This window comes from Salarias fasciatus, unplaced genomic scaffold, assembly GCF_902148845.1.
Source record: "Salarias fasciatus unplaced genomic scaffold, fSalaFa1.1, whole genome shotgun sequence".
Classification (NCBI taxonomy): domain Eukaryota; kingdom Metazoa; phylum Chordata; class Actinopteri; order Blenniiformes; family Blenniidae; genus Salarias; species Salarias fasciatus.
In genome coordinates this window covers 122,553-149,993 of record NW_021941378.1, presented here as the reverse complement: position 1 = coordinate 149,993, position 27,441 = coordinate 122,553, and the positions used below count along the sequence as shown (strand labels likewise).

At 54.8% G+C, this 27,441-nt stretch overlaps 1 protein-coding gene across 3 annotated transcripts in view; it reads left to right on the top strand.

Annotated features, from left to right (window-relative positions):
* Positions 1–27,441, top strand: part of l3mbtl4 (L3MBTL histone methyl-lysine binding protein 4) — a 67,936-nt gene that overhangs the window by 19,493 nt on the left and 21,002 nt on the right. For 2 of the 3 annotated variants that reach the window (XM_030087269.1, XM_030087268.1), the window contains 12 exons: positions 225–329; positions 4,540–4,675; positions 4,755–4,846; positions 5,073–5,215; positions 5,433–5,509; positions 12,830–12,915; positions 13,000–13,110; positions 13,179–13,293; positions 13,383–13,482; positions 13,576–13,704; positions 13,833–13,913; positions 14,011–14,087. In XM_030087269.1, the coding sequence (XP_029943129.1) occupies positions 225–329; positions 4,540–4,675; positions 4,755–4,846; positions 5,073–5,215; positions 5,433–5,509; positions 12,830–12,915; positions 13,000–13,110; positions 13,179–13,293; positions 13,383–13,482; positions 13,576–13,704; positions 13,833–13,913; positions 14,011–14,087 (1,252 nt within the window). The remainder of the gene's footprint in view (positions 1–224; positions 330–4,539; positions 4,676–4,754; positions 4,847–5,072; positions 5,216–5,432; positions 5,510–12,829; positions 12,916–12,999; positions 13,111–13,178; positions 13,294–13,382; positions 13,483–13,575; positions 13,705–13,832; positions 13,914–14,010; positions 14,088–27,441) is intronic. The other variant, XM_030087270.1, reaches the window with a different exon arrangement.

The window sequence follows — 27,441 nt, the reverse complement described above, 5'->3', positions numbered from 1 at the left end:
TCAGGATACAATTTTTGGAAAATAACATCGTCTAATATTCGGGCCAATATGGTATATCATTTCCTTTCTTACAACGAAACCTTGAGTTTTGTAAATATGACAACTGACCGATAAAGCATTGGTTAAAGGTCAGAGGTTTCTCTCTCTCTCTCTCTCTCTCTCTCTCTCTCTCTCTCTCTCTCTCTCTCTCTCTCTCTCTCTCTCTCTCTCTCTCTCTCTCTCAGTCTCAGTCTGTTCCCAGAATGAAATCAGGTTTTAAAGTTGGCTTGAAGCTGGAAGGCATCGACCCGTCACATCCCTCCATGTTCTGTGTGTTGACTGTTGCTGAGGTAATACACACACACACACACACACACACACACACACACACACACACACACACTCTAACATGGGACCAAATGCACACAGACATGCGTGGAGAAACACACACTTACACACACTGACGGAGCGACCTCGTCACTCAGTGCACACACACACCGAACATTGAAACCATTGCAAAATGTTTCCGTGCTTCCTCATACATTGACCCCCGACCCCTCGACTGTGGACGCTGGGCTTCAGCTGCCCCACACCGACCTTCAGTGACCTTCAGCTGCCCCACACCGACCTTCTGCTGCCCCACATCGACCTTCTGCTGCCCCACACCGACCTTCAGCTGCCCCACACCGACCTTCAGTGACCTTCAGCTGCCCCACACCGACCTTCAGTGACCTTCAGCTGCCCCACACCGACCTTCAGCTGCCCCACACCGACCTTCAGTGACCTTCAGCTGCCCCACACCGACCTTCAGTGACCTTCAGCTGCCCCACACCGACCTTCAGTGACCTTCAGCTGCCCCACACCGACCTTCAGCTGCCCCACACCGACCTTCAGCTGCCCCACACCGACCTTCAGCGACCTTCAGCTGCCCCACACCGACCTTCTGCTGCCCCACACCGACCTTCAGCTGCCCCACACCGACCTTCTGCTGCCCCACACCGACTCAGGACCTTCAGCTGCCCCACACCGACCTTCAGCGACCTTCAGCTGCCCCACACCGACCCTTCAGCGACCTTCTGCTGCCCCACACCGACCTTCTGCTGCCCCACACCGACCTTCAGTGACCTTCTGCTGCCCCACACCGACCTTCAGTGACCTTCAGCTGCCCCACACCGACCTTCAGCGACCTTCAGCTGCCCCACACCGACCTTCTGCTGCCCCACACCGACCTTCAGCTGCCCCACACCGACCTTCTGCTGCCCCACACCGACCTTCAGCTGCCCCACACCGACCTTCAGCGACCTTCAGCTGCCCCACACCGACCTTCAGCGACCTTCAGCTGCCCCACACCGACCTTCAGCGACCTTCTGCTGCCCCACACCGACCTTCTGCTGCCCCACACCGACCTTCAGCGACCTTCAGCTGCCCCACACCGACCTTCTGCTGCCCCACACCGACCTTCAGCGACCTTCAGCTGCCCCACACCGACCTTCTGCTGCCCCACACCGACCTTCAGCGACCTTCAGCTGCCCCACACCGACCTTCAGCGACCTTCAGCTGCCCCACACCGACCTTCTGCTGCCCCACACCGACCTTCTGCTGCCCCACACCGACCTTCAGCGACCTTCAGCTGCCCCACACCGACCTTCAGCGACCTTCAGCTGCCCCACACCGACCTTCAGCGACCTTCAGCTGCCCCACACCGACCTTCAGCGACCTTCTGCTGCCCCACATCGACCTTCTGCTGCCCCACACCGACCTTCAGCGACCTTCAGCTGCCCCACACCGACCTTCAGCTGCCCCACACCGACCTTCAGCGACCTTCAGCTGCCCCACACCGACCTTCAGCGACCTTCAGCTGCCCCACATCGACCTTCTGCTGCCCCACACCGACCTTCAGCTGCCCCACATCGACCTTCTGCTGCCCCACACCGACCTTCAGCTGCCCCACATCGACCTTCAGCGACCTTCAGCTGCCCCACACCGACCTTCAGCGACCTTCAGCTGCCCCACATCGACCTTCTGCTGCCCCACCAGAGTTTCTGGCTGTAAACGTTTGTTTGTGGCGTCTTCCTCCACTTCCTGCATCAGGGCGGCAGAAAGCAGAGAGAATACACTCGCTGTGATGTGCGCTGTTGCATGTGTCGCTCGGGGCCGTCCGGTCTCTGTGAGACCGAAGCAGGACTCTGGTCCACATCGCCCCCAGCATTTCAGACCTGTTCCTGTAACGTGCTGGACTCCGGCACTGCTGCCCGGTGTCACCGGTTCTGTTCAGAATCTATATGGACAGAATTTCTAGGCAGAGCCAGGAGCCAGAGGGGGCCTGGATCAGGGACCAGGAGCCAGAGGGGGTCTGGATCAGGGACCAGGAGCCAGAGGGGGCCTGGATCAGGGACCAGGAGCCAGAGGGGGTCTGGATCAGGGACCAGGAGCCAGAGGGGGCCTGGATCAGGGACCAGGAGCCAGAGGGGGTCTGGATCAGGGACCAGGAGCCAGAGGGGGTCTGGATCAGGGACCAGGAGCCAGAGGGGGCCTAGATCAGGGACCAGGAGCCAGAGGGGGCCTGGATCAGGGGTCTGGATCAGGGACCAGGAGCCAGAGGGGGTCTGGATCAGGGACCAGGAGCCAGAGGGGGCCTGGATCAGGGACCAGGAGCCAGAGGGGGTCTGGATCAGGGACCAGGAGCCAGAGGGGGTCTGGATCAGGGAGCCAGAGGGGGCCTGGATCAGGGACCAGCAGCCAGAGGGAGCCTGGATCAGGGACCAGGAGCCAGAGGGGGTCTAGATCAGGTACCAGGAACCGGTGGGGGTCATGTTTGCGGTCCACAGGATCTCATCTCTGCTTTTTGCAGATGATGTTCAGGTTTTCCCCCTGAAAACCTGCTCAGCCTGGTGGCTGGACTGCAGTGGATGGAGCAGGTGGAGAGAGGTGGAGAGAGGTGGAGAGAGGGGATGGATGGAGCAGGTGGAGAGAGGTGGAGAGAGGGGATGGATGGAGCAGGTGGAGCAGGTGGAGAGAGGTGGAGAGAGGGGATGGATGGAGCAGGTGGAGAGAGGTGGAGAGAGGTGGAGAGAGGGGATGGATGGAGCAGGTGGAGCAGGTGGAGAGAGGTGGAGAGAGGGGATGGATGGAGCAGGTGGAGAGAGGTGGAGAGAGGTGGAGAGAGGGGATGGATGGAGCAGGTGGAGCAGGTGGAGAGAGGTGGAGAGAGGGGATGGATGGAGCAGGTGGAGAGAGGTGGAGAGAGGGGATGGATGGAGCAGGTGGAGAGAGGTGGAGAGAGGTGATGGATGGAGCAGGTGGAGAGAGGTGGAGAGAGGTGATGGATGGAGCAGGTGGAGAGAGGTGGAGAGAGGTGATGGATGGAGCAGGTGGAGCAGGTGGAGAGAGGTGGAGAGAGGTGATGGATGGAGCAGGTGGAGAGAGGTGGAGAGAGGTGATGGATGGAGCAGGTGGAGCAGGTGGAGAGAGGTGGAGAGAGGTGATGGATGGAGCAGGTGGAGAGAGGTGGAGAGAGGTGGAGAGAGGGGATGGATGGAGCAGGTGGAGAGAGGTGGAGAGAGGTGGAGAGAGGGGATGGATGGAGCAGGTGGAGAGAGGTGGAGAGAGAGGATGGATGGAGCAGGTGGAGAGAGGTGGAGAAAGGTGATGGATGGAGCAGGTGGAGAGAGGTGGAGAGAGGTGGAGAGAGGGGATGGATGGAGCAGGTGGAGAGAGGTGGAGAGAGGTGATGGATGGAGCAGGTGGAGAGAGGTGGAGAGAGAGGATGGATGGAGCAGGTGGAGAGAGGTGGAGAGAGGTGGAGAGAGGGGATGGATGGAGCAGGTGGAGAGAGGTGGAGAGAGGTGGAGAGAGGTGATGGATGGAGCAGGTGGAGCAGGTGGAGAGAGGTGGAGAGAGGGGATGGATGGAGCAGGTGGAGAGAGGTGGAGAGAGGGGATGGATGGAGCAGGTGGAGAGAGGTGGAGAGAGGTGATGGATGGAGCAGGTGGAGAGAGGTGGAGAGAGGTGATGGATGGAGCAGGTGGAGCAGGTGGAGAGAGGTGATGGATGGAGCAGGTGGAGAGAGGTGGAGAGAGGTGATGGATGGAGCAGGTGGAGCAGGTGGAGAGAGGTGGAGAGAGGGGATGGATGGAGCAGGTGGAGAGAGGTGGAGAGAGGTGATGGATGGAGCAGGTGGAGCAGGTGGAGAGAGGTGGAGAGAGGTGATGGATGGAGCAGGTGGAGCAGGTGGAGAGAGGTGGAGAGAGGTGGAGAGAGGTGGAGAGAGGGGATGGATGGAGCAGGTGGAGCAGGTGGAGAGAGGTGAAGCCTCACCAAACCAGCTTGATCTTCGCTCTGCTTTTTCTTTTTCCACCTCGCCAGTGTTTTGATCACTGATGAAATGAGCCTTTTTATTTAATTAACTCCACCTGCTCCACCTGCACCATTTTTTAAGACATTTCCCAGAAGGAACCCTGTCTCACACACACACACACACACACACACACACACACACACACACACATACACACACCTGTGTGAGGGCCTGTCTGAGCACAGTCTCCGTCTCTCTGGCAGGTGATTGGCTGTCGGCTACGTCTCCATATTGACGGCTACGCTGAGTGCTATGACTTCTGGGTAAATGCTGACTCAGCAGAAATCCGCCCGGCAGGCTGGTGCAGAGAGCACCATCATAAGCTCCACCCACCCAAAGGTGAGCACATGCAGCGGCGCTCAGTCCGTGACGAGGGACAGCTTTCTAATGGCCCTGTCTGTCTGTCTCCTGTCTGCAGGTTACAGTGAGACAGACTTCGATTGGACGTCCTACCTCCAGTCCACAGGCTCTCAAGCTGCTCCGCCCTCCATGTTCACCTGCCGTCCTGCAGTCAGTGCTCACCTGTCTGTCCCCCTCTTACCTGGACTTTGTTTTCCTGGCTCGCTCTCCATTTGTGTCTCTCCCCGTCCGTCTGTCGTCTTCTCAGACCTGTCCGCCTGTCTCACCCCGTCCGTCTGTCGTCCTCTCAGACCTGTCCGCCTGTCTCACCCCGTCCGTCTGTCGTCCTCTCAGACCTGTCCGCCTGTCTCACCCCGTCCGTCTGTCGTCCTCTCAGACCTGTGCCTTCACTGTTGGGATGAAGCTGGAGGCGGTGGACAGGAAGAACCCGGGACTGGTGTGTGTTGCTACTGTGGCTGATGTGATGGACGATCAGATTCTGGTTCATTTTGACAACTGGGAGGACACATATGACTACTGGTGAGACAGACGGAAAAGGACACCGGTTGGGGGGGTGTACTGGATGTTGTCTCTGATTTTGAATGCTACCTCTGGTAATGGATGTTGCCCGTGTTACTGGATGTGTTCCTCTGGTATTGGACGTGGTCTCTGGTTCTAAAGCTAGCTCTCACACTGGACGATACAGTGATGATGGACCTGGTGATGGTGTTCATGTGTTCATGTGTTCATCCATCAGGTGTGACAGCAGCAGTCCGTACATCCATCCTGTGGGCTGGTGTGAAGAGCAAGGCCGACCTCTGACTGCTCCCCAGGGTAGGAACCTGACTGTATCCCGTGGTACCGTGCAGTGGGACGTTGACGTGGTACCATGCAGTGGAATGTTGACGTGGTACTGTGCAGTGGAACGTTGACGTGGTACTGTGCAGTGGAACGTTGACGTGGTACTGTGCAGTGGAACGTTGATGTGGTACTGTGCAGTGGGACGTTGACGTACCGTGCAATGGGATGTTGACGTGGTACCGTGCAGTGGGACGTTGACGTACCATGCAGTGGTATGTTGACGTGGTACTGTGCAGTGGAACGTTGATGTGGTACTATGCAGTGGGACGTTGACGTACCGTGCAGTGGAATGTTGACGTGGTACTGTGCAGTGGAACGTTGATGTGGTACTGTGCAGTGGGACGTTGAGATACCATGCAGTGGAACGTTGATGTGGTACTGTGCAGTGGGACGTTGACGTACCGTGCAGTGGAATGTTGACGTGGTACTGTGCAGTGGGACGTTGAGATACCATGCAGTGGAACGTTGATGTGGTACTGTGCAGTGGGACGTTGACGTACCGTGCAGTGGAATGTTGACGTGGTACTGTGCAGTGGAACTTTGATGTGGTACCGTGCAGTGAAATGTTGATGTGGTACTGTGCAGTGGAACGTTGACGGGGTAGCGTGCAGTGATATTGCATTGTACTGTGCAGAGGTGCGCTCATCGGCAGTGGTACCGTGCAGTAGTATTACATGGTGCGGTGCAGTGGTACAACATCGTACTGTGCAGTGGTGCACTCATAGGCAGTGGTATTGTGCAGTGGTATTACATGGTGCAGTGCAGTGGTATTGTGCAGTGGTATTACATGGTGTGATGCAGTCTTGCAGTGGTATTGTGCAGTGGTATTACGTGGTGTGGTGCAGTGGAATTGTGCAGTGGTATTACATCGTACTGTGCAGTGGTGCAGTGGTATTGTGCAGTGGTAGCACATGGTGCGGTGCGGTGGTGCAGTGGTAGTACATGGTGCGGTGGTGCAGTGGTAGTACATGGTGCGATGCAGTGGTATTGTGCAGTGGTAGTACATGGTGCGGTGCGGTGGTGCAGTGGTAGTACATGGTGCGGTGCAGTGGTATTGTGCAGTGGTATTACATGGTGCGGTGCGGTGGTGCAGTGGTAGTACATGGTGCGGTGCAGTGGTATTGTGCAGTGGTATTACATGGTGCGGTGCAGTGGTATTGTGCAGTGGTATTACGTGGTGTGGTGCAGTGGTATTACATCGTACTGTGCAGTGGTGCAGTGGTATTGTGCAGTGGTAGCACATGGTGCGGTGCGGTGGGGCAGTGGTATTACATGGTGCGGTGGTGCAGCGGTAGTACATGGTGCGGTGCAGTGGTATTGTGCAGTAGTATTACATTGTGCGGTGCGGTGGTGCAGTGGTATTACATGGTGCGGTGGTGCAGTGGTAGTACATGGTGCGGTGCAGTGGTATTGTGCAGTGGTATTACATGGTGCGGTGGTGCAGTGGTAGTACATGGTGCGGTGCAGTGGTATTGTGCAGTGGTATTACATGGTGCGGTGGTGCAGTGGTATTGTGCAGTGGTATTACATGGTGTGGTGCAGTGGTGCAGTGGTAGTACATGGTGCGGTGCGGTGGTGCAGTGGTAGTACATGGTGCTGTGCAGTGGTATTACGTGGTGTGGTGCAGTGGTATTACATCGTACTGTGCAGTGGTGCAGTGGTATTGTGCAGTGGTAGCACATGGTGCGGTGCGGTGGTGCAGTGGTATTACATGGTGCGGTGGTGCAGTGGTAGTACATGGTGTGGTGCAGTGGTATTGTGCAGTAGTATTACATTGTGCGGTGCGGTGGTGCAGTGGTATTACATGATGCGGTGGTGCGGTGGTACTACATGGTGCGGTGCAGTGGTATTGTGCAGTAGTATTACATGGTGCGGTGCAGTGGTATTGTGCAGTGGTATTACATGGTGCGGTGGTGCAGTGGTAGTACATGATGCGGTGCAGTGGTATTGTGCAGTGGTATTACATGGTGCGGTGGTGCAGTGGTAGTACATGGTGCGGTGCGGTGGTGCAGTGGTAGTACATGGTGCGGTACAGTGGTTTTGTGCAGTGGTAGTACATGGTGCGGTGCAGTGGTATTGTGCAGTGGTAGTACATGGTGCGGTGCGGTGGTATTGTGCAGTGGTAGTACATGGTGTGGTGCAGTGGTGCAGTGGTATTGTGCATTGGTAGTACATGGTGCGGTGGTACAGTGGTAGTACATGGTGCGGTGCAGTGGTATTGTGCAGTGGTAGTACATGGTGCGGTGCGGTGGTGCAGTGGTAGTACATGGTGCTGTGCAGTGGTATTACGTGGTGTGGTGCAGTGGTATTACATCGTACTGTGCAGTGGTGCAGTGGTATTGTGCAGTTGTAGCACATGGTGCGGTGCGGTGGTGCAGTGGTATTACATGGTGCGGTGGTGCAGTGGTAGTACATGGTGTGGTGCAGTGGTATTGTGCAGTAGTATTACATTGTGCGGTGCGGTGGTGCAGTGGTATTACATGATGCGGTGGTGCGGTGGTACTACATGGTGCGGTGCAATGGTATTGTGCAGTAGTATTACATGGTGCGGTGCAGTGGTATTGTGCAGTGGTATTACATGGTGCGGTGGTGCAGTGGTAGTACATGAGGCGGTGCAGTGGTATTGTGCAGTGGTATTACATGGTGCGGTGGTGCAGTGGTAGTACATGGTGCGGTGCAGTGGTATTGTGCAGTGGTATTACATGGTGCGGTGCAGTGGTATTGTGCAGTGGTATTACATGGTGCGGTGCGGCAGTGCAGTGGTAGTACATGGTGCGATGCAGTGGTATTGTGCAGTGGTAGTACATGGTGCGGTGCAGTGGTATTGTGCAGTGGTATTACATGGTGCGGTGCGGCAGTGCAGTGGTAGTACATGGTGCGATGCAGTGGTATTGTGCAGTGGTATTACATGGTGCGGTGCAGTGGTATTGTGCAGTGGTATTACATGGTGCGGTGCGGCAGTGCAGTGGTAGTACATGGTGCGATGCAGTGGTATTGTGCCGTGGTAGTACATGGTGCGGCACGGTGGTGCAGTGGTATTGTGCCGTGGTATTACCTGGTGTGGTGCAGTGGTATTACATCGTACTGTGCAGTGGTGCAGTGGTAGCACATGGTGCGGTGCGGTGGTGCAGTGGTATTACATGGTGCGGTGGTGCAGTGGTAGTACATGGTGCGGTGCAGTGGTAGTACATGGTGCGGTGCGGTGGTGCAGTGGTAGTACATGGTGCGGTGCAGTGGTATTGTGCAGTGGTATTACATGGTGCGGTGCAGTGGTATTGTGCAGTGGTAGTGCATGGTGCAGTGCAGTGGTGTAGTGGTAGTACATGGTGCGGTGGTGCAGTGGTAGTACAAGGTGCGGTGCAGTGGTATTGTGCCGTGGTATTACATGGTGCGGTGCGGTGGTGCAGTGGTAGTACATGGTGCGGTGCAGTGGTATTGTGCAGTGGTAGTACATGGTGCGGTGCAGTGGTGCAGTGGTAGTACATGGTGCGGTGCAGTGGTATTGTGCAGTGGTAGTACATGGTGCGGTGCAGTGGTATTGTGCAGTGGTAGTACATGGTGTGGTGCAGTGGTATTGTGCATTGGTAGTACATGGTGCGGTGCAGTGGTATTGTGCAGTGGTAGTACATGGTGCAGTGCAGTGGTGCAGTGGTATTGTGCAGTGGTAGTACATGGTGCGGCACGGTGGTGCAGTGGTATTGTGCCGTGGTAGTACATGGTGCGGTGGTGCAGTGGTAGTACATGGTGCGGTGCAGTGGTATTGTGCAGTGGTAGTACATGGTGCGGTGCGGTGGTGCAGTGGTATTACATGGTGCGGTGCAGTGGTATTGTGCAGTGGTAGTACATGGTGCGGTGCAGTGGTATTGTGCAGTGGTAGTACATGGTGCAGTGCAGTGGTGCAGTGGTATTGTGCAGTGGTAGTACATGGTGCGGCACGGTGGTGCAGTGGTATTGTGCCGTGGTAGTACATGGTGCGGTGGTGCAGTGGTAGTACATGGTGCGGTGCAGTGGTATTGTGCAGTGGTAGTACATGGTGCGGTGCGGTGGTGCAGTGGTATTACATGGTGCGGTGCAGTGGTATTGTGCAGTGGTAGTACATGGTGCGGTGCAGTGGTATTGTGCAGTGGTAGTACATGGTGCGGTGCAGTGGTATTGTGCAGTGGTAGTACATGGTGCGGTGCAGTGGTATTGTGCAGTGGTAGTACATGGTGCGGTGCAGTGGTATTGTGCAGTGGTAGTACATGGTGCGGTGCGGTGGTGCAGTGGTAGTACATGGTGTGGTGCAGTGGTATTGTGCAGTGGTAGTACATGGTGCGGTGCAGTGGTATTGTGCCGTGGTATTACATGGTGCGGTGCAGTGGTATTGTGCAGTGGTAGTACATGGTGCGGTGCAGTGGTATTGTGCAGTGGTAGTACATGGTGTGGTGCAGTGGTGCAGTGGTATTGTGCATTGGTAGTACATGGTGCGGTGGTGCAGTGGTAGTACATGGTGCGGTGCAGTGGTATTGTGCAGTGGTAGTACATGGTGCGGTGCAGTGGTGCAGTGGTAGTACATGGTGCGGTGCGGTGCTGCAGTGGTAGTACATGGTGCGGTACAGTGGTTTTGTGCAGTGGTAGTACATGGTGCGGTGCAGTGGTATTGTGCAGTGGTAGTACATGGTGCGGTGCAGTGGTATTGTGCAGTGGTAGTACATGGTGCGGTGGTGCAGTGCTATTACATGGTGCGGTGCAGTGGTAGTACATGGTGCGGTGGTGCAGTGCTATTACATGGTGCGGTGCAGTGGTAGTACATGGTGCGGTGCAGTGGTGCAGTGGTATTGCGCAGTGGTAGTACATGGTGCGGCACAGTGATGCAGTGGTAGTACATGGTGCGGTGCGGTGGTGCAGTGGTAGTACATGGTGCGGTACAGTGGTTTTGTGCAGTGGTAGTACATGGTGCGGTGCAGTGGTATTGTGCAGTGGTAGTACATGGTGCGGTGCAGTGGTATTGTGCAGTGGTAGTACATGGTGCGGTGGTGCAGTGCTATTACATGGTGCGGTGCAGTGGTAGTACATGGTGCGGTGGTGCAGTGCTATTACATGGTGCGGTGCAGTGGTAGTACATGGTGCGGTGGTGCAGTGCTATTACATGGTGCGGTGCAGTGGTAGTACATGGTGCGGTGCAGTGGTGCAGTGGTATTGTGCAGTGGTAGTACATGGTGCGGCACAGTGATGCAGTGGTATTGTGCCGAGGTAGTACATGGTGCGGCACGGTGGTGCAGTGGTATTGTGCAGTGGTAGTACATGGTGCGGCACGGTGGTGCAGTGGTATTGTGCAGTGGTAGTACATGGTGCAGTGGTGCAGTGGTATTACATGGTGCGGTGCAGTGGTATTGTGCAGTGGTAGTACATGGTGCGGTGCAGTGGTATTGTGCAGTGGTAGTACATGGTGCGGCACGGTGGTGCAGTGGTATTGTGCCGTGGTAGTACATGGTGCGGTGGTGCAGTGGTAGTACATGGTGCGGTGCAGTGGTATTGTGCAGTGGTAGTACATGGTGCGGTGCGGTGGTGCAGTGGTATTACATGGTGCGGTGCAGTGGTATTGTGCAGTGGTAGTACATGGTGCGGTGCAGTGGTATTGTGCAGTGGTAGTACATGGTGCAGTGCAGTGGTGCAGTGGTATTGTGCAGTGGTAGTACATGGTGCGGCACGGTGGTGCAGTGGTATTGTGCCGTGGTAGTACATGGTGCGGTGGTGCAGTGGTAGTACATGGTGCGGTGCAGTGGTATTGTGCAGTGGTAGTACATGGTGCGGTGCGGTGGTGCAGTGGTATTACATGGTGCGGTGCAGTGGTATTGTGCAGTGGTAGTACATGGTGCGGTGCAGTGGTATTGTGCAGTGGTAGTACATGGTGCGGTGCAGTGGTATTGTGCAGTGGTAGTACATGGTGCGGTGCAGTGGTATTGTGCAGTGGTAGTACATGGTGCGGTGCAGTGGTATTGTGCAGTGGTAGTACATGGTGCGGTGCGGTGGTGCAGTGGTAGTACATGGTGTGGTGCAGTGGTATTGTGCAGTGGTAGTACATGGTGCGGTGCAGTGGTATTGTGCCGTGGTATTACATGGTGCGGTGCAGTGGTATTGTGCAGTGGTAGTACATGGTGCGGTGCAGTGGTATTGTGCAGTGGTAGTACATGGTGTGGTGCAGTGGTGCAGTGGTATTGTGCATTGGTAGTACATGGTGCGGTGGTGCAGTGGTAGTACATGGTGCGGTGCAGTGGTATTGTGCAGTGGTAGTACATGGTGCGGTGCAGTGGTGCAGTGGTAGTACATGGTGCGGTGCGGTGCTGCAGTGGTAGTACATGGTGCGGTACAGTGGTTTTGTGCAGTGGTAGTACATGGTGCGGTGCAGTGGTATTGTGCAGTGGTAGTACATGGTGCGGTGCAGTGGTATTGTGCAGTGGTAGTACATGGTGCGGTGGTGCAGTGCTATTACATGGTGCGGTGCAGTGGTAGTACATGGTGCGGTGGTGCAGTGCTATTACATGGTGCGGTGCAGTGGTAGTACATGGTGCGGTGCAGTGGTGCAGTGGTATTGCGCAGTGGTAGTACATGGTGCGGCACAGTGATGCAGTGGTAGTACATGGTGCGGTGCGGTGGTGCAGTGGTAGTACATGGTGCGGTACAGTGGTTTTGTGCAGTGGTAGTACATGGTGCGGTGCAGTGGTATTGTGCAGTGGTAGTACATGGTGCGGTGCAGTGGTATTGTGCAGTGGTAGTACATGGTGCGGTGGTGCAGTGCTATTACATGGTGCGGTGCAGTGGTAGTACATGGTGCGGTGGTGCAGTGCTATTACATGGTGCGGTGCAGTGGTAGTACATGGTGCGGTGGTGCAGTGCTATTACATGGTGCGGTGCAGTGGTAGTACATGGTGCGGTGCAGTGGTGCAGTGGTATTGTGCAGTGGTAGTACATGGTGCGGCACAGTGATGCAGTGGTATTGTGCCGAGGTAGTACATGGTGCGGCACGGTGGTGCAGTGGTATTGTGCAGTGGTAGTACATGGTGCGGCACGGTGGTGCAGTGGTATTGTGCAGTGGTAGTACATGGTGCAGTGGTGCAGTGGTATTACATGGTGCGGTGCAGTGGTATTGTGCAGTGGTAGTACATGGTGCGGTGCAGTGGTATTGTGCAGTGGTAGTACATGGTGCGGCACGGTGCTGCAGTGGTATCGTGCCGTGGTAGTACATGGTGCGGCACAGTGATGCAGTGGTATTGTGCAGTCCTCTGCAGCACTGGGACAGCTGCTGTCTTCCAGGTCATCCAAACCCGGAAGGCTTCGTTTGGGAGGAATATCTGCGAGAGACGGGCTGTGGCGCCGCGCCGCCGTCTGCCTTCACACTGGTGAGGGGCGGGGTTAAATGACTGACAGCTGTCATTGGTCACGCTGGAGCCTGTGGTGACAGTCCGCTGTCTGTGTCCTATCAGAGAGCTCCTCACGGGTTCCAGGTCAACCACCGGCTGGAGGCGGTGGACCGCAGGAACCCCATGTTGATCCGTGTCGCCACGGTTGCCGACATTGAAGACCATCGGCTGAAGGTGTGCCATCACCTGGCAGGTAGTGATGTCATCAGGTGTGTGACGATGTAACCAGGTGTGTGCTGCAGGTTCACTACGATGGCTGGTCCACCGCTTTTGACTTCTGGTGTGACGCCGACCTCTGTGACCTCCATCCTGTCGGCTGGTGCCAGCGCACCGGACACCCGCTGGAGCCACCGCCAGGTCGGGGGGGTGGGAGTGTGTGTGGGTGGGTGGGGTCAGAGAGAGAGAGGCTGTCCTGAATTGTTGTCCGACTGTGTCTCCTGAGACAGGTTCGTCCCCCCTGTCTTCTCTGTCTCAGGGAGTTTGTCCCACCACCGGGTGCAGAGGAGTGGGACACATCAAAGGAGCCAAATACACTGGACACCACAGGTAGTCTGTCCCTGCACCTCAGGTCTCTCTCTCTCTCTCTCTCTCTCTCTCTCTCTCCTGTCTGAGTCGTGTGTTTGTGCTGACTCATGCTAGTGCCTTTGGCTGTCCGTACTCCGACATTAACCTCCGGAAAGATTTGGTTCTCCCTGATCGTCTTGAAGGAGAGAGGAGTGCGACACTTGTTTCTGTCACCATGGATCACCACGGCAACCAGTCACACAGGTAACCAGGAAGACCAGGGGAGCGCCGCCCGCCATGCCACCACAGAAGAAGACTGACCGGTCCCTCTCTCTTTTCCTCTGTCTCCTTTGTCTCGCTCCCGTCTGTCCCTCTCGTGTCTCTGTCTGAAGCAGACGGGGCGTTCGGGACCGCTCCGATTCCGGAGGCCAGTTGTTTTGTCCTTTGATCAAACGAAGGAAACAGACGGACAGGTGGGTGGACTGATGCTGCTTTCTCATTGGCTGACAGTCACAGCCACAGAGTTGTTTTTCAAAATGACATCTTCCCGTCCACTGGCTCCACCCCCAGGCCTTCTCAACCCGCCACAAACCTCCAGGTGAAACAAGAGGAGGCGGAGCATCACCCCCTGACGGCACTCATCTCAGGTACCCTGCAGGTTCCTGTTGTAGGGTGGGGCCTGGAACCTGCTGCCAGTCAAAACCGTTCCTTCTCAAACTTCCAACTGGCTGAAGGCCAATTCCCTCTGAAGACAGACCCAGGGATTAAAGTTCTCCGTCTGTAGACGGATTTCCGTCAGCTGGGAAAAGAGGGAGGGAAAAAAAAGTTGCACGTGCATTTCTTGTGATTGAGTTTTGACTATGGAATTAATGACGCTGGTGTAAACCAATAAAGCCAGCCAGAGCCTTGCTATTAGCCAATCAGAAACAGAGGAGGGCGGCTTCACCACTGCCCCCCCAGAGAAGGATCTGGAGCTTCTCTCAGCCATTCCTTTGCCACTTCTGAAAAACAGTGCGAACGGGTCCACCGGTGTGAGGGGACAATGTAACCAGAAAATATAAAAAATGAATAAAGTGCCCCTCCTCAGCTGGCCGGAGAAGCGAGGCTTTGGTGCCGCGCTGATGCACAAATGAAACGTCCATGACGCGGTAGCGGCGGTCCAGTGTGTGGCAGGCCTTTACGGTGTGTTTCCACCGGACGCGTTTAACGTGACTGCATTCGCGCGACGAATGACACCGCGCCGCGCTAGACGCACGAGTTTTATCGCTGGTGTGTGAATTCATTCGGATGGCTCCGCCTGCCACCGTCGCTGCTCTGTATCTGGCATGAGGAAGTCAGCTCCGGCTGCAGCAAGGCGGCGGCATCGCTTCAGGCTGCTGCTGCCCTCCGGAGGCGGTCTGAGCTCGGTGAGTTCCACCGTCTGCAGGAGCTGCCCGGACGGCCGGTTCCAGCGCTGCTTCAGGCTGATGCCGTTTCCACCAGAAGCGGTGAACAAGTGAGATCGCGCATCGCAGCTCGCCACTCGCCACTCGCTTTGGCATCATGCCAACTGTTCTGGTGGTCGGAGCCCTGCTGCCCTACGTCAGCACGTCCGTGAAGAGCTCCACGCTGACAGGCTGTCCTGGCGCCAATTCGCTTGCAAAGTTCAGTTATTTCAACTCGAGCGACGAGCGTGGAGCGGGAAGCGGCGGGATTCGGGGGGTGAGCGGTGTGCGGGGCCGACTGGCAGTGCAAGTAGACGGGCGCGCGGATTTTTCGCTGGAAACGCTCGCTGTCGGCCGCCTGCCACCTCATCGCTCGCCGTCTGCCGCCTGCCACTCAAGATTGAGCGACAATCGCGTCATTACATTGACTTTGTATGTAATCTCATCGCACGAAAACTTCGCGTCGCGTCTGGTGGAAACACACCGAGATCCATCCTCTGCTGGAGGCAGAGCACCAGGAGCCTCCCGAGTCTCCTCCTCGGCCTCCTCCTCTGCTGGAGTCACAACTCCGAGACCCTCCAAAACTTCCTCTTCAGCTGGAGTCACAGCAACACCAAAGAAAACCCAGAAACGGACATCGAGTGTGCTTGAATTATTTGGTTTTACCTCCAAAAAACATAACAAATAATTCAAACTTGTGTTTCGTTCTGTCACTATTGCACTTTTGTTAATTGTCCTATTTATAATTGTTCTGTCCTGTTCCTAAAGGAATAAAACCTGAACAGGAAAGCTTTGTAGATGGGTACTTGTTTGACTGCATTACAAACTGAGTCAAGCCCTGCAAAAAGCATCAGTTTAATTGAATAGAACAAAACATTTAAGTTAAAAGCAAACAGCAACAATAAATAAACATCTCAAAACAACTTAAATGCTGTATTAGAGAAACCGAGGGACTAATACAGCATTTCACCTTTTTTCTTGAAATCTTTGGGAAACTATTGTGTGAAAAAGGTGTCATTCTTAATGTGTAGTGCAGCATATGGCGGGGGAATATGAACTGGCCTGGAGAAAAAAAAATTTCAGTCAAAAATATTTTTTTGCTTTAATCCCTGCAGACCAGATGTGCAGATGTGCAGATGTGCAGCGGCGCTGAGCCTTCCCCACCTTTCATTCAGAGGACTGGCGTCCAGTCGGCCGTGACTTTACCCGTCTGTCATCTCTCTCTCCGTCCGTCTTGTTGAGAGAGTGTGTGGGGCGGGGCCAGTGGGGGGTCAGTGGGGGGCCGAGGTCTTGTTGAGAGAGGTTGTGGGGCGGGGCCAGTGGGGGGTCAGTGGGGGGCCGAGGTCTTGTTGAGAGAGGTTGTGGGGCGGGGCCAGTGGGGGGTCAGTGGGGGGCCGAGGTCTTGTTGAGAGAGGTTGTGGGGCGGGGCCAGTGGGGGGGTCAGTGGGGGGCCGAGGTCTTGTTGAGAGAGGTTGTGGGGCGGGGCCAGTGGGGGGGTCAGTGGGGGGCCGAGGTCTTGTTGAGAGAGGTTGTGGGGCGGGGCCAGTGGGGGGGTCAGTGGGGGGCCGAGGTCTTGTTCATGAGAGCAGTGGCAGAGGAGAAGAAACTGTTTTTGTGTCGTGAGGTTCTGGTCCTGGTGAACCGGAACCTCCTTCCAGAGGGGAGACTTACGGGATGGATCCACTCCGGATCCCTTCCAGATCGACTGCAGATCCACTCTGGATCCACTCCGGATCACCTCCACAGCCACTGTAAAATGGGCCGAACTGACTGACTAACCAATCAACTGACTGACTCACTGACAACCCGAGAGAGGAAGAATAGTCCTCCTGTCCACCGTCTGTCTCTCCTCTGCCGTGGACAGGACTGTCTCTGTCCTGGTGGACAACAGAAGGTCTTTCTCATCAAGACCTAAACATCTCGTGCTGACACCCCTGACCGAAATCCAGCAATATGGCTGCAGTTTTCCTTTTCCTCCAAAGGTGACCCGTCTTTGAAACACCACCATATGACGGAGGAGAATCTGCTGAAAAAAGTGCAGAACAGCTTGAAATGGAGTCACTCCGATAGGAATTTGTTAGCCGTCAAAGTTTGAGTCCGGGATCCTGTCACACTCCTGCTCTCATCTGCATGCCTAAGCCGTGACTGCTGTCGCTTAACTTTTGGCGAATCAGAGCCGAAGATGAAGGTGTGGGCGCTGCACAAGGTTGCTTTCAGTCACACCCTCCATTTTCTTCTCCCTTGTTATTGACACTGATCAATTAGCAGTTTTTCCCAAGTGGGTAACATTCGGGACGTCACCCGTTTCTTTCTATCATCATCAAATGAGGCTCCTCGGAGGCTGACATGTTGGAATTTTGGAACCAGAGTCGAAAAAAAGACACGAGGGGGCGGGGCCAGAGAGCGACAAGGGGCGGGGCTGACTGAGAGCCCAGGACTGTGGCGTTGTGATCATGTGATGTTCTGCTGTGAACTGCTTCCATGGCATTTCAGATCATTTCAGATCATGTACTTCTCCATAATTCAATTCAATTCAATTTTATTTATATCGCACATTTAAAACACAACTTGAGTGCTTTTCATCCATCCATCCATCCATCCATCCATCTTCAGCCGCTTATCCGGGGCCGGGTCGCGGGGGCAGCAGTCTCAGCAGGGATGCCCAGACTTCCTGTCCCCAGACACTTCCTCCAGCTCTTCCGGGAGGATCCCAAGGCGTTCCCAGGCCAGCCGAGAGACATAGTCTCTCCAGCGTGTCCTGGGTCTTCCCCGGGGTCTCCTCCCGGTGGGACATGCCCGGAAAACCTCCCCAGGGAGGCGTCCAGGAGGCATCCTGAACAGATGTCCGAGCCACCTCAGCTGGTCCCTCTCGATGTGGAGGAGAAGCGGCTCTACTCTGAGCTCCTCCCTGGTGACTGAGCTCCTCACCCTATCTGTAAGGGAGCGCCCAGCCACCCTACGGAGGAAGCTCATTTCGGCCGCTTGTATCCGGGATCTTGTCCTTTCGGTCATGACCCAAAGCTCATGACCATAGGTGAGGGTGGGAACGTAGATTGACCGGTAAATCGAGAGCTTCGCCTTTCGGCTCAGCTCCCTCTTCACCACAACGGACCGATACAACGACCGCATCACTGCAGACGCTGCACCGATCCGCCTGTCAATCTCACGCTCCATCCGTCCCCCACTCGTGAACAAGATCCCAAGATACTTAAACTCCTCCACCTGGGCTAGGGTCTCTCCACCTACCTGGAGAGGGCAAGCCACCTTGTTCCGGTCGAGGACCATGGCCTCGGATTTGGAGGTGCTGATCCTCATTCCTGTCGCTTCACACTCGGCTGCGAACCGCCCCAGTGCATGCTGTAGGTCCGGGTTCGATGAAGCCAACAGGACAACATCATCTGCAAAAAGCAGAGATGAAATCCTGTGGTCCCCGAACCGGACCCCCTCCGACCCCTGGCTGCACCTAGAAATTCTGTCCATAAAAATGATGAACAGAACCGGTGACAAAGGGCAGCCCTGCCGGAGTCCAACATGCACCGGGAACAGGTCCGACTTACTGCCGGCAATGTGGACCAGACTCCTACTCCGGTCATACAAAGACCGGACGGCCCTTAACAAGGGGCCCCGGACTCCGTATTCCCGGAGCACCCCCCACAAGACACCACGAGGGACGCGGTCGAATGCCTTCTCCAAATCCACAAAACACATGTGGACTGGTTGGGCAAACTCCCACGAACCCTCGAGCACCCTATGGAGGGTATAGAGCTGGTCCACTGTTCCACGACCAGGACGAAAACCGCATTGTTCCTCCTGAATCCGAGGTTCGACTATCGGTCGGATCCTCCTCTCCAGTACCCTGGAATAGACTTTCCGGGGAGGCTGAGGAGTGTGATTCCCCTATAGTTGGAGCACACCCTCCGGTCCCCCTTTTTAAACAGGGGGACCACCACCCCGGTCTGCCAATCCAGAGGCACCGTCCCCGACCGCCACGCGATGTTGCAGAGACGTGTCAACCAAGACAGTCCCTGCACATCCAGAGACTTGAGGTACTCAGGGCGAATCTCGTCCACCCCCGGTGCCTTGCCACCGAGGAGCTTACCAACCACCTCGGTGACTTCAGCTTGGGTGATGGACGAGTCCACCTCTGAGACCTCAGCCTCTGCTTCCTCCACGGAAGACGTGGCGACGGGATTGAGGAGGTCCTCGAAGTATTCCTTCCACCGTCCTGTGATATCCCCAGTTGAGGTCAGCAACTCCCCACCTTCACTGTAAACAGTGTTGGCGGAGACCTGCTTTCCCCTCCTGAGGCGCCGGACGGTTTGCCAGAATTTCTTCGAGGCTGACCGATAGTCCTCCTCCATGGCCTCCCCGAACTCCTCCCAGACCCGAGTTTTTGCCTCCACAACTGCTCGGGCTGCAGTTCGCTTGGCCTGCCGGTACCCGTCAGCTGCTTCGGGAGTCCCATGAGCCAGCAAGGCTCGATAGGACTCCTTCTTCAGCTTGACGGCAGCCCTTACTTCCGGTGTCCACCACCGGGTTCGGGGGTTGCCGCCACGACAGGCAGCGGAGACCTTACGACCACAGCTCCGAGCAGCTGCTTCGACAATGGAGGTGGAGAACATGGTCCACTCGGACTCAATGTCTCCAACCTCCCTCGGGACATGAGAGAAGCTCTCCCGGAGGTGAGAGTTGAAAACCCTGCTGACAGAGGGTTCCACCAGACGTTCCCAACAGACCCTCACAATACGTTTGGGTCTGCCAAGTCTGTCCGGTTTTCTCCTCCGCCAGCGAATCCAACTCACCACCAGGTGGTGATCGGTCGACAGCTCTGCTCCTCTCTTCACCCGAGTGTCCAAAACACGAGGTCAGAGGTCAGATGACACGACAACAAAGTCGATCATCGACCTCCGCCCTAGGGTGTCCTGGTGCCAAGTGCACTTATGGACACCCCTGTGCTCGAACATGGTGTTCGTTATGGACAAACTGTGACTAGCACAGAAGTCCAATAACAGAACACCACTCGGGTTCAGATCAGAGAGGCCATGCGATCCAATCACCCCCTTCCAGGTCTCACTGTCGCTGCCCACGTGGGCATTGAAGTCCCCCAGTAGAACAATGGAGTCTCCAGTCGGAGCACTGTCCAGCACCCCTCCCAGGGACTCCAAGAAGGCCGGGTACTCTGCACTGCCGTTCGGCCCATAAGCCGAAACAACAGTGAGGCACCTATCCCCGACCCGAAGGCGCAGGGATGCAACCCTCTCGTTCACTGGGGTGAACTCCAACACATGGCGGCTGAGCTGCGGGGCTATAAGCAAACCCACACCAGCCCGCCGCCTCTCACCGCGGGCAACGCCAGAAAAGTGGAGAGTCCAGCCCTTCTCGAGAGGTTGGGTTCCAGAGCCCAGGCTATGTGTGGAGGTGAGCCCGACTATATCTAGCCGGTATCTCTCAACCTCCCTTACAAGCTCGGGCTCCTTCCCCCCCAACGAGGTGACATTCCATGTCCCTAGAGCTAGTCTCTGTGTCTGAGGATCGGGTCGCCGGGCACCCTGCCATCGGCTGCCACCCAATCCACATTGCACCCAGCCCCTACGATTCCCTCGGCGGGTGGTGGGTCCACCGGAGGGTCGGCCCACGTCGCCCCTTCGGGCTGAGCCCGGCCGGGCCCCGTGGGCAAAGGCCCGGCCACCAGGCGCTCGCTTGCGAGCCCCAACCCCAGGCCTGGCTCCAGGGTGGGGCCCCGGCTGCGCCATACCGGGCGACGTCACGGGCCTCGATTGTAATATATTCATAAGGGCTATTGACCTGCCCTTGGTCTGGCCCCTCACCCAGGACCTGTTTGTCATGGGAGACCCTGCCAGGGGCATAAAGCCCCGGACAAAATAGCTCCTGGGATCACGTGGGCACTCAAACTCCCCCACCACTTTAAGGTGGCAGGTCAGGGGGGGGCTTTTCAGAAATACACAATTAAAAAAGAAAGAGATAAAATAGAATAAATAGATGGAAATAAAAAAGGCCCACCTAAACATATTTATAAAACCCAAATAAGACAAATAAGACATCAAGATATAGTCCAGTCCAGCTAGCGATGAAAAGCCTGTGAGAAAAGGTGTGTTTTCAGTCTGGACTTGAACTGTCCCACAGACTGAGAGGACCTGACATCCAGGGGGGGCTGTTCCAGAGGGGGGGGGGGGGGGGGGGGCAGCTACCCAGAAGGCTCTGTCACCTCTGGTTTTGAGCCTGGCTTTAGGGACAACCAACCGGAGCGGTCAGCTGACCTCAGGTCTCTGGTCGGCGTGTCGGGCTGCAGCAGGTCACTCAGGTATGAAGGGCCCAAAGAGTGAAACACTTAAGAGTGATCGGTCAGATTTTAAATTCCACTGGAGAGCAGACAGGCAGCCGGTGTAGAGAGCTCAGCACAGGGGGAGGAGCTCAGCACAGGGGGAGGAGCTCAGCACAGGGGGAGGAGCTCCCGTTGCTGTGTTTTAGTCAGGAGACGGGCTGCAGCATTCTGAACGCTCTGCAGGCGCTGCAGGGCACCCCGGTCCAGCCCCGGTCCAGCCCTGGTCTGGCCCTGGTCCAGCTCCGGTCCAGCCCTGGTCTGGCCCTGGTCCAGCCCTGGTCCGGCCCTGGTCTAGCCCCAGTCCGGCCCTGGTCCGGCCCCGGTCCAGCCCCGGTCCGGCCCTGGTCCAGCCCTGGTCCGGCCCTGGTCCAGCCCTGGTCCGGCCCTGGTCCAGCCCTGGTCCGGCCCTGGTCTAGCCCTGGTCCGGCCCTGGTCTAGCCCCGGTCCGGCCCTGGTCCGGCCCCGGTCCAGCCCCGGTCCGGCCCTGGTCCAGCCCAACATACAAAGCATTACAATAATCCAAACGAGAAGTTATACAAGCATGAATCACTCTTTCAAAGTCAGCCAGAGGAAGATAAGATTTCATTTTGGCCAGAGTCCTCAAATGGATAAAGTTGGCCTTGATGACAGAACTAACGTGTTTGTCAAATTTAAAGGTGCATTAAGGAGTTTGCACGTTTTATATGAAACAACGGCCCCTGCAGGCCTTGGGCGTAACTGCAGTTTAGTGAAACACTTGTGTCTGTGGCTTGGGTGCTGTACGTGCACGGAAGAGGGGAACTCCTTCCTCGCTCTTTTAGCAGCGCTCAAGTAAAATTTCAGTTTGTTTTGCCTGGTGGGGTCTGTGCTGGAGCTGTGGCAGTGCTGGAAGCCGGTCTGTTCTTACTTTCTGGAAGATCCACCCTCAGTACTGCTCAGTTGCTGCTCGCTAAGCATCTGGCGGAGTAATGGCGGACAAAACGAAACTTAAGGATATCAGGCCAGCGGGAGGCGCATTACGTCACATCATCTCAAATTCTCCCCAAAAAAATTCTGGAGCCGGACCGGCACTGCAACTTTCAAGTGACAATTTAGCGCTGTTAGCTGTGCTTACAATGAATATGTCAGGGCACATTCTACACATCATTGAATATTTGTAACATATTTATGGTGGAAAATAAGTATTTTTTAAAGTTGAAAAACTCCTTAATGCACCTTTAAACAAAGGGTCCACCATCACCCCCAAGTTTTTCACAAAAGGCTGGCAGAAGGAGGACAGAGGACCAATACCCCTGTCATGTCCTTGCAGGACTGAACACCAAAATCTCAGTTTTATCCTTATTTAGGTTCAGGAAATTTGCTCTCATCCATGTCTGAACATCACTGAGACAGTCCTGCAGTGCTTTTACTGCAGACAGTCACTGGCAGTAACGGGTAAATAAACCTGGATGTCGTCTGCAAAACAGTGAAAGCCGACTTTATGCTTTATAAAGATACCGTTTGCAGTGTTCATGCATCTGACCAGGTCTCCAAGCAACACCGGAACATCCGCCGCCGCACCGTGTCGCAGCTAGCAGTATCTCGGTTCTCTTCGGGGATTCACGGGCTGGAGGGTTCCTGGAGGGAAGCGCCGCCGGGCCGCCGCTCGGCGCTGCCAGCGGCCGCAAGTGGCGCTCTGTCCCCAGCCGGCCGGCACGGCCAGCCAGGCTAACGGTGCTTCCCCCGGCCGCTCGTTTTGTCCTGGGCAGCGACGCTTTCTCGCTGGCCGTTCATGGTGTTTTGTCCCGGCTAGCGGCGTTAGCTCCCGGCTGGTCGTGGTGTTTTATTCCCAGGAGTGGCGCTTTCTCCCCGGCTGTTCGCGGTGTTTTGTCCAGGCTAACGGTGCTAGCTCCCCGGCCCCTCGTGGTGTTGTGTCTCGGCTAGCGATGCTCGCTTCCCGGCCCTTCGTGGTGTTTTATTCCCAGGAGTGGCGCTTTCTCCCCGACTGTTCGCGGTGTTTTGTCCAGGCTAGCGATGCTCGCTTCCCGGCCCTTCGTGGTGTTTTGTCCAGGCTAGCGGTGCTAGCTCCCCGGCCCCTCGTGGTGTTTTGTCCAGGCTAGCGGTGCTAGCTCCCCGGCCCTTCGTGGTGTTTTGTCCAGGCTAGCGGTGCTAGCTACCTGGCCCTTTGTACTGTTTCCCCCCGGCCGCCGGCGGCAGTCATGGTCACAATAAATCAACAATGAATTAAAACTAGCCAAAAATCTGAGTAACTGTGAAAACTAACAATTATAGGATAACTTAATGTTAATGTCGGCTCCTTAATGTCAACCTGAAAGCTGCTGGAAGGATCTGTGAATCGTTCCAGAGCAGACCTGAGCAATCAAGTAGCCACGCCCCCTCCTTACAAAAACTTTAACGCTCTATATAAAATTCTAAACTAATATATTTTCGGATGGATCAGCTGATTTCTCTTCCAGACAACGAAATGCAGTGAAAAAACACCCTGAGCTGTAGGAACCCCGCCAGTCAGTTTTATTGAGGTTTCATTTTGAACTGGAGTCTATGGAGTCACAGCCTTTTTGGAGCCCCCCCTGGTGGACACTGTGATAGTGCAAGTTTTTGACACTTCCGGTACAGTATATGGTTTTTCCCCACAGCCCCGTCCTGTCTGATCCAGAACCCCGTCCTGTCTGATCCAGAACCCGTCCTGTCTGATCCAGAACCTGTCCTGTCTGATCCAGAACCCGTCCTGTCTGATCCAGAACCCGTCCTGTCTGATCCAGAACCCGTCCTGTCTGATCCAGAACCCGTCCTGTCTGATCCAGAACCCTGTCTGATCCAGAACCCTGTCCTGTCTGATCCAGAACCTGTCCTGTCTGATCCAGAACCCGTCCTGTCTGATCCAGAACCCGTCCTGTCTGATCCAGAACCCGTCCTGTCTGATCCAGAACCCGTCCTGTCTGATCCAGAACCCTGTCCTGTCTGATCCAGAACCCGTCCTGTCTGATCCAGAACCCTGTCCTGTCTGATCCAGAACCTGTCCTGTCTGATCCAGAACCCTGTCCTGTCTGAGTTCACATTAAGTGTCTTTAAATCCAAGAGACGTCTTTCAGAGGACACTGAGACCAAATTCAAGGACCTGATCTATGAAGATTAACTTCATTCCATCTGTGGACCCAGTGGACAGCAGCTGTTCTAGCATTAGCATTAGCATTAGCATTAGCCCCACTCAGTCTGATTTAGCTGTAGACGGAGCAGCAGCCTCACCTGATTCTACTGATCCTCTGAAGATAAAACAGCTGAGAGGAGAACGGCTCCACGGTGGAACCAGCAGCTGAGAACCTTAAAGACCCCAGCAGGAGAACCAGAGAGAGAACGGCTCCACGGTGGAACCAGCAGCTGAGAACCTTAAAGACCCCAGCAGGAGAACCAGAGAGAGAACGGCTCCATGGTGGAACCAGCAGCTGAGAACCTTAAAGACCCCAGCAGGAGAACCAGAGAGAGAACGGCTCCACGGTGGAACCAGCAGCTGAGAACCTTAAAGACCCCAGCAGGAGAACCAGAGAGAGAACGGCTCCATGGTGGAACCAGCAGCTGAGAACCTTAAAGACCCCAGCAGGAGAACCAGAGAGCAGATGGAGTCTTAACTCAGCTAGAAATGTTTCCTGGACAGGAAGTCTGTTAACCTAAAACCTGGAGCTGAAGACCAGCAGAACCAGTCCAGGGTTCTCTGTAGCTCTCCAGCCAGGCTGACAGGAAGTCCAGCTCTGGAACCTCAGATCCTTTAACCTGAAGCAGAAAGGATCTAGAACCTTCTTTAACCACATTATAACTATTAGAGATCAAACTGAAAGCACTCTGCCCAAAGTGGAGACAGACCGACCAATCACATCCTCAGATCTGTCAGGAGAACCGGACTCACAACGATCCAGCTCCATCCTGTAGGACTCTGAGTTCTTCATCTAAACCTAGAACTGGTCTACTGATCCGGTCCAACTAGACTGTTTAAAGACATTTTCCCCTGATCAGTGATCAATATTAGACCAGATCAACCTCTCTTTAGTACCAGGTTCTGTTATTAAACCTCTTGTTAAAAAGTCCCCCCTTGATCCAGATGTCAATAATAATGATAATATACATTTAATTTCACAGCGCCTTTCTAAACACTCAAGGACACTTTCCAATAAATTGAAAACAAAATACAAAAGGAAACAACAGACCATGTAACACAAGAATTAAAAAGAAAGAGTGAAGTTACAGCTGATGGGCAGATTGATGAGTTTAGAGTCTGGATTTGAACTGAGGAAGAGGGTCGATGTTGTGGATGTCTGGACGAGAGAGGTCCAGTGTGAATGCCCTGAGCTGAACAAAAAGCTGAACAAAAATCATCACATTTGATAGGAAATTTAGTTGTCTTTCAGTTGGTGAGGCTTTCAGAGCAGTCAGACTTTTAGTTTGGACCGTAGAGGCCTCAGCTTGTGAGAAGCGCAAGATTTTTCCCCATCCGGCTCCATTATAACGGAGAGCAAAAAAAATGCAGAGCGCACACCTTTTCATACCTGTGAAAACGAACATATATCATGATATTTTCCTCACTTATGTTACATCATCTTGTTCGGGAGGACCTGCTGATGCTTTACGTGTGCTCGGTTTGTTGATAGGAGTCACGGTTTAGCCGCAGTCGCCACTTGTTCGAGGTGCTAAAAAAAGGCGACTTCCCCCCCCCATTATAACGGATGAGGGCCGGAGCAAGGCAGGATTTCAGACTTCCAACTTTGAACGCTAATAAAATCCACACCGTGAGACTTTTGACAAAGTTCATAAGTTTTGTAGAGAAACTTCTCCTCTATCATGACACGTTAGTCTGGTGTCTGTACGACTAACGGTCTCGGAGGAGATCATTTCTTTGTGAGGAGTGATTTTGAGCAAAATTTTACATTGAAAGGGAAATCCCGGACTTCCTGTTGGATTTAGGCCTGGGGTGTCAGTGTGTGAATTTTAGATCTCGATGAGACGAACGCGTCAACGTTGGTTTGATCTCTCTGCGACATTCCTACGGGCCACGGCGCCTATTTTACTGTTTCTAGGTGGCGCTAGAGAGGAGATTGGGTTATTTTTTCCATTTTATAAAATTTTTCGCCGGTCATGATGTGCGTGCCAAATTTGGTGAGTTTTCGTGCATGTTTAGGGGGTCAAATTTGGTGTCAAAGAGGTGGGACGCGTAAGAATAATATCTAAGAAGAAACAGAGGAATTACAATAGAGACCTTGCCCTCCGGGCATGGTGGCTGGGCTCGGTCCCTAAAAATCGGTGTGAAGCCTGGGGGGACGGTAGACGGTGGCAACGATTGGAGTGAGGCCGGAGATCTGACAGGCGAGGCATTCCGGCGATGACAGAGCAGTCAGAGAGACTGGAAGGACCTTCTGCTTCTCGCGGTGTCGTATTGCGAGACCTCCTCCGCGACCCGAAGCGTGAGATTTGCTGATGTAAACAAACCCCGGCGGAGTAGCATCATTCAGCTGGGAGAAGTCACCGGGAAGTTGCCAAGTCTCGTTGAAGCAAAGAAAATCAATCTTAACGCTCATTAAGGAGATCCTGAATGAGGTGACCTTTGTTCTAACAAGTTCCAGACCAACATCCAACCTTCCCTTTGTTTCTGGAATCATAGAGGAAGTTGTTGAAGTCAGCTGTGAGAACGTTTATAGAATAATAATGACCTTCTTTTCAGTCAGGTTCTAGAGCTCATCACAGACCAGAGACCAGGTTCTAGAGCTCATCACAGACCAGAGACCAGGTTCTAGAGCTCATCACAGACCAGAGACCAGGTTCTAGTGCTCATCACAGACCAGAGACCAGGTTCTAGTGCTCATCACAGACCAGAGACCAGGTTCTAGTTCTCACCACAGTACAGAGACAGCTCTGGTAAAAGGTACTAATGATCATCTCACAGCCTCAGATAGAGGACTGGTCTCTATCCTTGTCCCTGTCCTGGTCTCTGTTTTGGTTTCTGTCCTGGTCCCTATCCTTGTCTCTGTATTGGTCCCTGTCCTGGTCTCTGCCCTGGTCCCTGTCCTGGTCTCTGCCCTGGTCCCTATCCTGGTCTCTGTATTGGTCCCTATCCTGGTCTCTTTATTGGTCCCTGTCCTGGTCTCTTTATTGGTCCCTATCCTTGTCTCTGTATTGGTCCCTGTCCTGGTCTCTGCCCTGGTCCCTGTCCTGGTCTCTGCCCTGGTCCCTGTCCTGGTCTCTGCCCTGGTCCCTATCCTGGTCTCTGTA